This window comes from Candida tropicalis, assembly GCF_000006335.3.
Source record: "Candida tropicalis MYA-3404 genomic scaffold supercont3.7, whole genome shotgun sequence".
In the NCBI taxonomy this organism is placed as follows: Eukaryota; Fungi; Ascomycota; class Pichiomycetes; order Serinales; family Debaryomycetaceae; genus Candida; species Candida tropicalis.
Window position 1 is genome coordinate 692,505 of NW_003020059.1, and position 14,148 is coordinate 706,652.

Here is a 14,148-nt window from a genome sequence, read left to right on the forward strand (position 1 = left end):
TTCATTTGAATGATAAAACATATATAGAACTATAAATGAGAGTGATATTGAAATACATAAACGAACAATAACAACAACAAATATCTCACAGAGTTGTACTGTTTTGTTCTGGCCAATAAGTAGTTCCTGTGGACTCATACCAATAATCAGACAGGTTTATGCATACAAAACTTGGTTTTTCATCTGTAGTGTAAAACGAACATGTTGATTTTGTATCACAGAAAGTTTGAGTAACCAGCATAAGAGTGCCATAATATTCTTGATATGTGACAGTTCTTGTACAGAAATAAGGACAATAAAGACTATGTTTATAAGAAGTACAATCATGTGGATCAGAAGTGAAAAATATTGGAGGTGGAGTAATATAAGGACCTGGACAATGTTCAAATGTAAGAGTTAATGAATGAAGGGGGGACTCTGTTAAAAATGTTTCAGTACATGGTTCATTACATGTTAGGAATAAACCAGGGAAAAAGTCATTACCTGTGAAATTACAACCAGTTACACTTGTTACTTCAGCTCCACAAGTTGTATAAGTATATGGTTTCTTATCATGAGTGAATATTGTTTCATTACAATTTGTTGTTGTTGTTAAGCAACCGGATGAAAAATAACGACTACCCCATTCTCTGAATTCTGTTGTGTAACAACCATCAGATGAAGTCGTTGTTGATGGATCACAATTAAATCCAGTGAAACCAGATTCAGTTACAAAAGAACAAGAAAATGTTCCACATATTGTTTGATTATGGTGCGTAGTATTTCCATTATGACCATGAGATAATGTTGAATTATTTGGAAGACAACTTGGAAGTGGACAATATTCGCTTCCAGCATAGGAAGTACATTCACCAGGAGCCAAACTTGTAGATGGACAATTACCATAATAAGTAAGATATTGAGTGATACGACTAGTAATAATGGTTGTAGTAATCATTGATATGACACATGGAGTACCAGTTGTTACAGGAGCATGATTACCTTCACTTGGTGTACATGCATAACTTGGGATTCCATTGTCAAGGTGAGTTAAAGTACAAACATCTGTATTACATTCCAATTGTCGGTACCAAGAATTCTTATTTGGATAAACCCATGAACAATGGCTGATTGGTGGACAATACGTTTTAAATCCAATGTTTGTGCATCCAGTAGGAACGGTTTCAATATTAGCTGGACATTGAATCAATGCTTGAACATAAGGTTTTTCACCATTATAAATTGTGAAAATACAACTACCTCTACCAACATAATATGAAACAGCTCCTTCAGTATCCAGTGAGGATGGGTAATTGTAGGAATAGGAGCTGGTAGTATGTAACGATGGTGGTGGTGTTGGTGATGGGGAAAATTCAGATGAATATTGATGTTCACTGTCATTGTTTGCACCACAATCAGCCGTGACCGTAACTGTAATAGCATAACAGAGTGTTAAATAATAACAAAGAATTAACAGAATAATAGTAATCATATTTGATGTTGATATTATCATAATTAAATGAAATCACAACCTAGGTAAGGTTAATCCAGTGTGTATTTATAGACATCTCAGTGGAAGGGATCTAATGATAATTCACATTAAGCAATCTTCAGTACTAGAGTAGTTTCTATATTTAGAGTTCAGTTGCAAGTTGTAACGTTTGAATTAATATTTGATTGCAACCAATCATATTTTGAAGTTCAATGTTCGTAAATACAAACCAATAGTCATTCAATTTCATATACATGACAGGATAAAAATTTTTTTTTAAATCCTTCCCGTTATCCCGTTCGATTATAATATACAGATAGCAATTAGAAAGAATATGGACAAAAACTCACAGAACAATAGGATCAATTCTTCTACGGAAATTGCAAATTGCAAATAAAGGGGTTTTTTGTATTTGGTTTTGGAACATCCAATTAAGCCTCATCATGGCTAAGAATCTTATATTATTATTTTCATTTTTTCTTGGTGGCTTCAGGGGGTGGGTAGGACTAGGGACCAGTAGTGATAGGACAAGAAATTAGAGTGAAACAACAACAATCTCTTTATGAACTCCAACCAATTTGAGGTTCTCAATGAAAATGAAACAATGATGATCATCAGTTGGTGACGTACCTCCTTTCCCTTCAAAAGTTCTATAAATATCCACCAATAAGAAACCGTCGGTCCAAAAAAAGAAAAGAAACAAATTTGGGGTAACGGTTTACGAGAAATGATACAAAAGATAAAACATGAAATTCTGACAGTTGGTAGCACTACAGTTGCGAAGTGAATTGAAGATAACATACATACATATATATATATATATATTTAAATACAGTACATAATTTTTAATAAGTAATTACACATAACTAAACAAATAGGGGTTACAAATAAAAGGAATGTGAGGATGAATGATTGTTGGAAGTTAGCAATTTCCACATTATAATGGACAAACAGAATAAGAGACTACTTTTGTAGTACCGTCAAATGTGGATGTTCTTTGACAAGGTCTAACACAAGTACCAATATAATGACCATTTGTAGCTGGGGAGTATAAAGTTGGACAACGAGGTGGAATACTTATTTCTGGCTCACAAAAGGTGGCAGTCTTGACAATAGTCGTAACTGTAGTATAAGTCTTAGTAGTACAAGTTACAGGAGTTACAGGAGGCATAGTGGAAACATGAACACAACTGAATGAAGGACTAGGACCCAAATAACCAACAAACAGACAACTTAAAGTTGGATCACAAGAATGTGATTCTGTCAAAAAGCATGTTGCACCTTCATATCTACTAAAAGTTGTTATTATACAATGGTCTGGACATGTCATGTATCCATCGTAAGTAGCACAAGAACCATCATATTCTGTAGTTGTGGTATATACTAGTTCTGGAGTCGTACCTGAATCATAGCTGGTAGGACAATAATTATATGAAACAGTATAAGTGACTTCTCCAGTTGTTTCTGTCATTGTACACGGTGGATTACAAGTTACGGCAACTTCACCTGAAAAGTAAGGCCAATCAGTTGTTTTACAACCAGCTGGTAAGGTAACAGTATCTGGACAAAGGGTATATTCAGTATAATCATCCGGATTAGTATGAGATGGGAAATATGAACCAGTAGTACAATTAATCAAACTTGATGGTGGAGGAGTGGATTCAGTTTCACAAATTGTTGATGTTACAACAGAACCATCTTCCATTTGTATAATTTCTTGACATCCATTATCTAATGAAGTTGTATATGGAGCACAATCATAACCAACTATATCTGAAGATGTAGTGAATGAACAAATATCAGTTTTACATTCAACAGCCATTAATCCAGCAAGATAAAACCCACCTCCATAACTGATTAAAGTAGAAGAAGTAGAACAATATTCAGATGGTGGACAATAAACTTGATCATTAGTTTTTGTACATCCAGGGGTATTTGTAATTGAATAAGGACATGTATTCATTGTAGTAAATGTTGAAATAATAGCACCAGTACCATGTAAAATTATACAACTTGGTTGACATGTCAAATAAGATTGAGATAATATAGATGTAGATCTATATTCACATCCATGTGGAGCAGTTTGTCCTTCACTACAAACTTTGAATGTATGAGTAGCACCATTATCATAAATTACCGTATCTGAACAATCGGCCGTTGGTTCAGTAAAAACAGCAGGAGCTGACGTCATAGGTGGTGAAGCAGCAACAACAAGAGTGATTAAACTTAATAAAGTAGCAAAAAGGGTGAGTGATTTCATTATTTATTCTTGATAATAGACAAATAGAAGTAGAGGTATATCTGATGTGGAAAATAAGAAAATATCATGTCCTATTTATAGTTTAAATAATTGGCTAAATAGAGGGGGCAGAGGCCAACAGTTGAAGGTTAATATAAACCCCCAATATAGTTTTAAGTTAAAATTGTCGCTTGTTGCTAAAATTAGGTGACGTGCCAAGAAGAACGGACTTGTCATGAATGGCTAGTTCGTTTCTTGATATTTGAATCCATTCGTAAGTATATGTATGAGAATGAACCAAGAAGGATGTTTCAGCAAAGAATTGTCAAACATACAACTATTCATGTTATTCTATAGTGTAAAATTAGTAGATAGTTCCCGAAGGGGATAAGGGTGAAATAAAAAAAAGATATAGTGTGAGACAATAGATGGGGGTTTTAAAAATGTTACTAACTATAGATATGTAATCTCACATCTGCATGTCAAAACCCTGAAAGCAATAGAGGTTATGAAATTTGTTAATTATTTATAATTATCAACAGAAAGAGTCGGGTGAATGGACAATAATCGAGTTATTGTTTCAATTGAAAGGACTGAGCAAAAAAACAAAATTCATGACCAATTGTTAACAATGTTCAATTACGAAGGCTCTAGAAGATCGTAGTGTATAACTAAGAGGGGGATAGAAATTGATCACTGCTGGTATAAATCCTGGTTAAGCATAATAATAACCGCAAGTTGAACCTAGTTTAATCTTGCTACAGTTTTTGTAGGTCTATGGGTGAAACGGCAAAGTAAATAATGTAGTTCTATAGTTGTAAGCTCCCCCACCAAAGGTGGTGCAAATAAATGAGGCTGAGGATATCTCGTTGATCAAACTTTTGACGTTTACGAGAATCTGATAAGTTTAAAGCAATTATAAATTTTAAACCCCGCCACTGATATCATATCCATCTTGTGATGGACAGAGTTGTCATTCCTGACACGGTTTGGAAGCAAAAAATATAAATAAACAATCTAGTATATTGTACAAAGCCCCCACGGCTGAAACAATTGCATGTTAACAATGTCTAGCCTATTATAAATAAACATGATATGCAACTTCTATTGTGGGGGATATTGTTATTGATATCTACCTAAGCCTCAAAATACATGAAAATTTCCACAGTGAAAGAAAAGCAAACTCATATCATTTTTTAATCGTATAAATCATATAAACATATTTAAAACATGGTTTTATTTTTGTAGATAATATAACTCTAACTAAGAACTAGTAGAAGAAGGGTAATATGGTGAAGTACATGAATAAATTGGTGAATAATCAGAAGTTGAAACAGTTGAACAACTAAACGAAGGGGAACCTTCTCCAGTTATAAACAGACAAGCTGTACCCAGATTACAGAAATAAGTTTTATACAATTGGATACCTTCAGAATTTCCTTCATAATTCCATCCAAGTCCACAATGATCAGGACAAGTCATTGTTGACATGTAAGAAACACAATCTGTTGGATAACGGATGTCATCAGTTGGTGATGAAGGTGGATTTGTAGGACATGGATCAAAAGTGATAGTACTAATATCAGTATAACTTGAATAAACTGAAGTACATGGTGGGTTACACGTTTCAATAACTCGATATCCCGAAACATATGGTGAATTTGTAGTTTGACAACCTTCAGGAATGGAAACTTCATAATCGCAAATAGTAATAATTCTATCTTCAGAACCCAAAGTATACATTTTGGTGGAACAACCATCAATTCCAAATGGCGGAGCAGGAGTTGTTTTACTGGAACAACTAAATGTAGGAGTAGCTTCTTCTGATTTAAACAGACATGTTGTATCAGAATCACAATAGAATGTTCGGTACATATATATAGTTTCTCCAGTGCCTTCAAAATTCCAACCTTCTCCACAATGATCAGGACAAGTCATTGATGAATTATATGACACACAATCCGTAGGATAACGAATACTTTCAAACGGTGGTTGACTAGGATCTGAAGTTGTAGGACATGGATTGAGAGTGGTAGTGATAATATTAGAACCACTTGAATAAGTTGATGTACATGGTGGATTACAAGTTTCAATAACTTGAGCAGAACAATATGGCCAACTTGTAGTATGACAACCAATTGGAATGGATACATGCCATGGACATAATGTAAATATAGTACTATAATCACTGGTGTAAGATGGATAAATCAAACTAGTAAAACAATCTTCAAGACCACTTATTGATTCTGTAGAATAAGTAATACAACTAAATGATGGAGTAGGTCCCCAATAACCAACAAACAGACAACTCAATCTTGGATCACAAGAATAAGATGCTTTTACATACATGGTATCGCCATAATATTCATCTGAACTTGTTAATACACAATGATCTGGGCAAGTCATATTTCCATTGTATAAAGCACAGGAACCATCATAATCAGTAGTGGTAGGGAATACAGTGATTAATGGATCTTCATATGTAGGACAGGGATCAACAACGGTTGTATATGTGGAAGAACCACTTGTGAATGTTGAAGTACATGGTGGATTACAAGTTACAGCTATTTCACTATAAAAGTAAGGCCAATCAGTAGTTTTACAACCTTCTGGTAGAACCACATTATATGGACAAACAGTATACCCAGTAAAATCTTCATCATTAGTATGAGATGGGAAATATGTACCCATAGTACAATTACTCAAATATGTTGGTAAAGCGGTGGAGTCAGTTTCACAGATTGTTGAAGTTGTAACTTTACCAGATGTTGTTTCTTCAACTATAAAACACCCATTATATAATGTACTTGTATAAGGAGCACAATTAATTGTAATACCTGAACCGACAGTAGTGAAACTACATTCATTAGTTCTGCACAGACTTTCAGTTAAACCATACAAGTAGTAATTACCCGAAGAATAATAAGAAGAAGTTTCATATTTGGTACAGAATCTTTGTGGAGGACAGTAAGTAGTGCTTTCTTTTTCCATACATCCAGTTGGGACTCCAGTTGGTGCAGTACAAGGTGACATAATAATCTGTGAATTACTATTCAATGAGGATGCACCGACCTTTGTACATTGGTCACGACAAGTTAAATACTTTCGAGAAAAAATTGAGTTTAAAGTGAATTCACATCCGCTTGGTGGATGTGCAACCATTGATTCCAGACAGGAAGTTAATGTGTATGTAGATTCATCATATTGTAAAGTGACTAGCGAACATGATTCTGAAATTGAACCAGTAGGAAGTGGATTCAGTGTAGATGGACATATAGTCTCAATCATAATATAATCATATTGTTGATTATAAACTTCGTAACAACCATTTGATAAAGTTTTAGTTTCAGCACAATCAAAATGAGGTTCACCATCATTGGTGACAAACTTACATCCAGAAGTATCACAATGAGTTTTATATTCCAATGCAGTTTGATCAATCCAATCGGCATATACAAAACAATAACCACCACAATATTCTTTATCATGATAAGTAGTACAACCTGAATCAATGTAACTTGGAGGTTCATAATCTGATGGACGACATTGATCATAAGTAACCACTTCAATATATGTTTTAGTTAATGTTAAAACACAAGGAGTACCACCCGGATAAACCATCGAAGCTTCACCTGTAATATAACTACCATATTCTTCTAAATTGGTTGGTTCAGGGAAAACTGTTGGTTCGGGAAAATCTGATGGATAAGATTCATAAGCATCAATAAAAGGTAATAATAGCGCAGTAATTAGGATAAATAATTTCATTATTTGTTAATTATTGGATAATAATAATAATTTAATCATAAGTAGAGTTTAATTAAAGAAACATTTGGGTCAATTTATACTTGAATTATCAATGGATGAATCGAATGACCTTTATTGCCATTTAACATTAGCTCTAGATATTGTTGGGTCATACACGACTTTCTTTTGTAGGTCACAATAAAAGTGGTTGCTAAATATAAAAATGCACAGGTGTTGATAATTGCCAAGCCCAAAGAAAAAATCCAATTCGTAGTTGAATTAGCACCACTTACATAATCACCAGAAGTTTCAATAAAGAATTATAAACATGACTAAAATATTAGAGATCTATAAATAACGTTACATGGATTGTAGGCTTTTATATATGTTATTTGTCCAATTATAACTCAGGTTGTCAATTAACGGGGGAATAGGAAAGGCACATGATGAAAGATGGAAATCACCATGAAGATTCAAACCCCGTTAATCAACAACTAAATAGAATGTTCAATAAAACATCTTCATCTTTGATGATCATTCAGTGAACTGTTCTTTGGTTCTAGTGCATTCAGCATTACTTCTTCTATTGGAGGTAACGATAGGAAATACCCCCTTTTTCATTATTAAAGCTTGTCCTTCCTTTTCCCCTTGATATATTACAAACGCTCCATATAAGGCTGTATATATACATATACGATTAAGTTGTGTTTCTAACGTATGTAAAGAATAAACGAATCAATAATCAAAGGGGAAGAAATCACCAGATTGTTTTTTAAGGGAGTGATTTAAATTTGCTACCAAGTAAAGTAATGAATAAATTACGAGAATATGCAAGGTTATTTTTGAATAATTCTTTGTGGATATTAGTAACCACAAGAAAAAAAAAATTCCAATTGAAGAGATCTACTTTAAAGTTTAAAAATAGGTCTTGTTTTGTTTATATTTCATTAGTGTATTGTAATTGATAATTGGTGGGGTTTATGTATGTATGAAAGAATGAATGATTTTATTTGATTAGTTTTGTTATTAATACAAGATGGAAATTTTAATTGCATGAAATTCCTCCTTACATAAATAACAAACCAAACCATGCATGAAATGTACATATTTTGGAGTGACCTTAATCAATATACATGGCTAGCCATACCACATGATTTCTTCTTGTATTGACTTCGTATAGAAAATCTAATTGCGGAAACATTTAATATGCAATTGAGTTCTCCAAAGTTACAACTTAGAGATTCCCATAGATCGAACGTACAGTTTATTCAGGGGATATACAGTCAACTAGGAGAGTAAAAGCAAATCAAGGGGATGTTCAAAAAAATAATCATCCTGCGATATTGCATCAACAAGTAGTGTAGATTATTCTAACTTCCTTATAGAATTATAACCCTCCCCAATCTAACTAAAGGAATAATCATTGCTATATAAAAATGTAACAATTATAAGGGATGACCCACGTGACCTTATCGGATAGAAGGGAAAATAAGGTCGACCAATCAATCAATCAACCAACCAGCCAAGCAACCAACGTGGTATTTTTTATTTTTCCTTAGAAGATGTCAATCTAAGGGATGAGATGAGATAAACAATATAAAAAAAAGAATAGATAAGATAAGAAGGAAGACACTGGTTACATTATTACACGTACACAAAAAGGTTAAATTTGAAGGAATAACAAGAAGAGAAGAGCAATTCAGAGAAGGAGACGAGTCAAAAACAGAAAGATAAGATGAGATTGAACTAAAAGGGGGGGGGCGAAGAGACAGGAACATAGACAGATGAATAAAGAATAGGAGTAGATTATTAGCACTAGTAATGGCAATAGGAGTAGAGTAATCCCCTCTTTTTGTAGTTAGTAATAATTTGTTGGGAATTTGAGCCACGTGAGATGAGAAACGGAATACAAACAAACAAACAGACAGATATTGAGATTGTATTATTCCGAACAAGGAAGGAATTAATCCGCTTGTGCTATAGAATGTGGAATGGCAATACACGTCTAGAATTGCAATAATAATATTGAGCAATGTGAATCACGTGACTTCAAAGGAGGGGAAATTTACTTGTGGCAACCCAAAAAAAAAGAAACGAAAAAATTTTATTTTGTTGTGTGTGCGTGTGCTTTGGTGAAAATTCCCCTCTTTCCCAAAAATACTACAGTGAGTCAGATTTTACGTTTACGTTTAAGTTGGTACTGCCATGGGGGGGGGCACCGCCGCCACTGCCACCGCTGCTGCCGCCGCCTGAGCAAATTTACTTTACTCCTCTTTTGCTCAATCTTATGACAACAAACCGAGCTGGCTGTGTTTGTAAGAGGGAGGGGATTTTTACTTCTTTTAGATTGACAATGTGAATGTAGATGGGTTCATAGTTATTTTTAGAGTACGACAGGTCAACATTCAGTTCTCCTCTTTCCCATCGTATAACTTTCTATCTCTATCTCAGTAACTATTTCTATGTGCCCTGCTTATCTAACTATTCCAACAAGGGAGGGGAACAACAACAACAATTTTTTCAACTGCAAAAAATTTAATTGTCTGTTGCAATATAAATACAGACCCATCAATCCTTATCTTTCCTGTCATAATTATTCATTTTTTTTTTACAACAGCTTTTTCTTACATTATCTTTATATATTCTTCAACAGATCAAACAAACAATGTTAAGATCAATCATTAAATCATTCAAACCATCTACCTTCACATCAACTGCTTCTTCTTCATCAACAAGAACTATCAAACCAATCAAGATCTATCACAACACCAATTCATTATATTCTTTGAATTTATTGACTAAATTGACCAATTTTAACAATATTTTGGATGTTACTGTTTGCAACAATGAACAATTGTCTCAGCAAGATTATAATTTTATAATTGATGAATGTTTATCTATGCATCCTGATAACAAATCTATAATGTTGCAATTGTTTCATCCCTCAAAACAACAAGTTTGTAAATCACAATTAATTCGTGATTTTTCTTTACATGATTTAATTTATGATTATAATAACTTGTCTAATGTTAATTCTAATAATACCAATGGTAATCAATTACCTTTGATTATTGATTTTAATAGTAAATTAATTGCTAATGATGATGCTACAATTGATAGAATTTTAGTCAATTATTTAACTTGTGGTATCCAATCAACTACCAATACTAAACCTCCTTCTAATACTAATACTAATACTAATATCACAACTAATACAACTAATTACACTTCTTCACTGAAAAATCATGATTTGGTTCATCCTCATGTTGCTGAATTTGCTGATTTATTTTAATTCTTACTACTATTACTAACTTATCTGGGATCTTTTTTACTTGTTTGCTTTTTTTGTTTTCAAATTACTTTTATAGATTAATATTAACAACAATATATATATATATTCATATTACTTTAAACTCCCATTCTTTTAATTACATATTCTTGTGCTAATACACCAATACTTAAATTCAAACTTTGTTTAATCCAATCCTTGACCCATTCTTTAGGATCAACCGATTCTTCTTCGTCAGAAGCTTCTAATGATTTCAATTTTTCACCATCTAACCATTGAGCCCATCTCAATGGCATTGGTTGACTCTTGGTAATTATTGTAATATCATTACTAATGTCTTTCAATATAATAATAAACGAAAATGATTCTTCATTATTACTTTCAATGACAATTCTATTATCTTCCTTATCTTGTTCTTTACCCTGATCAATTTTAGTACTAACTGGTTGAATTGAAATAAATATATTTGATTGAGTAATTTCTTCTTCTTTGTCTTCTTCTTGTTGTTCCTTATCTTCCTTAGGTTGTTCTTCTTCATGTTTGGTTTCTAATTTTTTATAATCTTTAATTCCATTCTCTAAATTAGCTAAACATAATTTTTCACCATCAATTAATTTTCCATAAAACATATTCAATTGAACTTTATCTTCTTCACCTTTCTTTTCATCATCGTGATGGTTTGATAATTCATTAACACTTGTTCTAATACTACCTTCAACTTGTCTCATAACTAATGAGAAATTATTATAAACTAAAAATTTCAAATATTTCAAATTAAATAAATCACAAACAATTAAAATATTTAAAACTTCATCATTTTCTTCAATTAATCCTTGTTTAATTTGATTAGAAATATTTAAAAATAAATTATTTAATGTATTGGTGATTTCTTCTGAATTAATATTCTTACTTTTAGTATTCAATTGATTGGTTGTTTCATTAGCTAATTTATATGTTTGTTCTGAAATCTTTTCTGCATTGGTGGTAATATTTTTCCATAAAGAGTTAACTTTAGTAGATCCTTCCAGATTCCACCATGATGTAATTGAACTAATTGGATTTGGCAATTCTTCTTCCTCTTGTTCCTGTTCTGCTTCTTTTTGTTGATCAATTATATCTTCATTGGTAGTATCTGATTTATCAGTAGTTGTACCAGTAGTAGGTTCTTCTTCATTTGAACTATCATTTTTCTTAGGTTGTTGTTGTTGATTAGTAGTAACTTTAGGTGCCAATACTTTATTTTGCTTCTTTTTCTTTTCATGTTCTTCCAATTCATCCAAAAATTCAAATAAATCTTCTTTATTATCACCACTTGAATTAGTAGCTTTTTGATTATTGGTTGGTTTTGGTGTGGATGGTTTTGAATCAGGTAATGAATTGATGAAATCTAAAACATCATCATCTTTAGTGTTTCCCAGTTTTGAACTCATTGTCAATCTAATTGGTTATCTTAATCTTATATAAGGATTCTAGTAAAAAGGTGTCCTTTTTTTTGTTAATTCACCCTTGTTTTTCCTTGCGAGTTCGTGATCTCTTATTTATATATATAGTCGTGTATAATTGATCAATTATTCTCAATAAGGAAATCATAAATCAAAGAAAAAAAAAGAGCTCTCATTTATTTTCACTCACACTAATTTCTTTCCAATTTTCAAACCCCATAGCCATTTGGAAACCAGATTAGATTTTAACAACAAGATGCATCCACAATTAGATAAGAATAGATTCAATACATGTGAGAAATTAATGGATGCTTTAGAACAGTGTCATAGACAAGAATTTTTAAAACAATGTTTAGGTGTTTGTAATTTTGAAAAAGAACAATTGGTACAATGTTTACATTATCAAAGAGTTGAAGATTCAAAAATTAAAATTTTACAAAATAGATTAAGACAAAAAGCTTGGGAAGATCATAAAAAACAAATAGAAGAAGAAACCTATGGGAAAAATGGATATCTTAAAAAAGTATTAGAACTTGAATCCAAGAAGTGAACAAGTAAGTACGTTGGAGAGAAATTAATAATTAGCAATACTTGGATATGTTACAACTAATAAGGTGATGATATAGCCCATAGACAGTGATTATCGTCATATGAATAACGATGTGTTGCTAAATGAAAACCACCCCTCGATCTGAATTACAACCCCAGCATTTTTAAGAATCTCATGAATCATGTACAACCTGCAAACGCAATCAATCCATAACCATCAGAGATATTTTGTAAATTATTTATACATGTAAATAGAACAGAAATCAATATAATATCACGAAATATCTTACTGAAGAATCATGTATGGATCAGACAAACAAGACAATAACTGTTAGTAAGTCTGGCAAGAACTCTCAAGAACTCCCGAATACTCTTTGAATTGACAAATGAAGTATTTGGATCAGTCCCTACTACCACACTTGGTGTTGCCTGCCGACTATCAAGATTTGCAAAAACTGTTGCAAAACAAAAAAACATAGTGCCACGCGTGGCTAAACCACGTGATTCAACAGGTACTTATATCAATTACTTGCCTTCTCATATGATGAACTACAATTGAATCATAGTTAACTAATCATGAATAATATGTATATTATTAACTCCTTAATCTTGTCTAGTTTTCAATACTCTTTTGGTAACTTTATCTTTAGTAATGATATAAACCACAGCACCCCAACCACTCAAAGCATCTCTATCAACAGCATTCAATAAAGCTTGACTAATAGTTTCAAATAATTCTTCAGGTTCTAAATTAGGTTCATATAAACTTTCACACATCCCATATAATTGATCACTTGCAGTACCAGAAACAATAAAATCATGACTATAATCAATACAACCAATTGAATCAAAACCACAAATAAAAGGTTTATTTGTTTTACTATCTAAACCAGCAACTATTGGACTAACAAACCAAGGACCAAATCTACGTTCATATAAACTTGAACTAATTAAATTTGCTAAAGTTGAAGGTTCAATTGAATGATCTTCTCGTAATTTATATAAATTTGTTTTAAATCGAAATAATTCTTTTAATGTTAATACATCACTTGCTAATCCTGTTAATCCTAAATAAGTTTTAGGTGAAATCTCAAAAATTTTTTCAAAATTATTTGAAACTCCAAGTGATTGTTGTCCTAATCTTAAATCACTTGCAATTGCTATACATTCTTTTCCAATCATAGCAACGGCTGCTCCCCCATTAATTGAAAACGGATCTGACATGATGATTTAGTATATATATGTATAAGTGTGTGTGAGTGTGAGTAATTGAGTTCTTGTGATGGTTGAATAACAGTAGTGGCAATAGAGAAACGACAACGATGTTTCCACCTTATAATTTTTTCTTTTTTTTTGCCTTTGGGTTTTCTCACCAAAGAAAAACTCAATTTTCAACAAAGTCGTGCACACT

The 14,148-nt window shown here is 32.3% G+C and overlaps 7 protein-coding genes across 7 annotated transcripts; 2 read left to right on the forward strand and 5 right to left on the reverse strand. All coding sequences in view use genetic code 12, as the record gives it.

The window, feature by feature from the left end:
* Positions 1-85: 85 nt before the first annotated feature.
* CTRG_05128 (uncharacterized protein) lies at positions 86-1,492 on the reverse strand (the record flags this gene model as incomplete). Its single annotated transcript, XM_002550784.1, has 1 exon — positions 86-1,492. One exon carries the CDS (start codon positions 1,490-1,492, stop codon positions 86-88), a length of 1,407 nt encoding a protein of 468 aa, XP_002550830.1.
* A 916-nt stretch (positions 1,493-2,408) lies between these two features.
* CTRG_05129 (uncharacterized protein) lies at positions 2,409-3,731 on the reverse strand (the record flags this gene model as incomplete). The annotated part of the gene is made up of 1 exon (XM_002550785.1): positions 2,409-3,731. One exon carries the CDS (start codon positions 3,729-3,731, stop codon positions 2,409-2,411), a length of 1,323 nt encoding a protein of 440 aa, XP_002550831.1.
* Positions 3,732-4,973: 1,242 nt separating this feature from the next.
* Positions 4,974-7,478, reverse strand: CTRG_05130 (uncharacterized protein; the record flags this gene model as incomplete). Its single annotated transcript, XM_002550786.1, has 1 exon — positions 4,974-7,478. The coding sequence occupies one exon, from the start codon at positions 7,476-7,478 to the stop codon at positions 4,974-4,976; it is 2,505 nt and encodes an 834-aa protein (XP_002550832.1).
* A 2,644-nt stretch (positions 7,479-10,122) lies between these two features.
* On the forward strand, positions 10,123-10,749 carry CTRG_05131 (uncharacterized protein; the record flags this gene model as incomplete). The annotated part of the gene is made up of 1 exon (XM_002550787.1): positions 10,123-10,749. One exon carries the CDS (start codon positions 10,123-10,125, stop codon positions 10,747-10,749), a length of 627 nt encoding a protein of 208 aa, XP_002550833.1.
* Positions 10,750-10,865: 116 nt separating this feature from the next.
* On the reverse strand, positions 10,866-12,176 carry CTRG_05132 (uncharacterized protein; the record flags this gene model as incomplete). Its single annotated transcript, XM_002550788.1, has 1 exon — positions 10,866-12,176. One exon carries the CDS (start codon positions 12,174-12,176, stop codon positions 10,866-10,868), a length of 1,311 nt encoding a protein of 436 aa, XP_002550834.1.
* Positions 12,177-12,444: 268 nt separating this feature from the next.
* Positions 12,445-12,738, forward strand: CTRG_05133 (uncharacterized protein; the record flags this gene model as incomplete). The annotated part of the gene is made up of 1 exon (XM_002550789.1): positions 12,445-12,738. The coding sequence occupies one exon, from the start codon at positions 12,445-12,447 to the stop codon at positions 12,736-12,738; it is 294 nt and encodes a 97-aa protein (XP_002550835.1).
* A 602-nt stretch (positions 12,739-13,340) lies between these two features.
* PUP3 (proteasome core particle subunit beta 3) lies at positions 13,341-13,961 on the reverse strand (the record flags this gene model as incomplete). Its single annotated transcript, XM_002550790.1, has 1 exon — positions 13,341-13,961. The coding sequence occupies one exon, from the start codon at positions 13,959-13,961 to the stop codon at positions 13,341-13,343; it is 621 nt and encodes a 206-aa protein (XP_002550836.1).
* Positions 13,962-14,148: the final 187 nt, after the last annotated feature.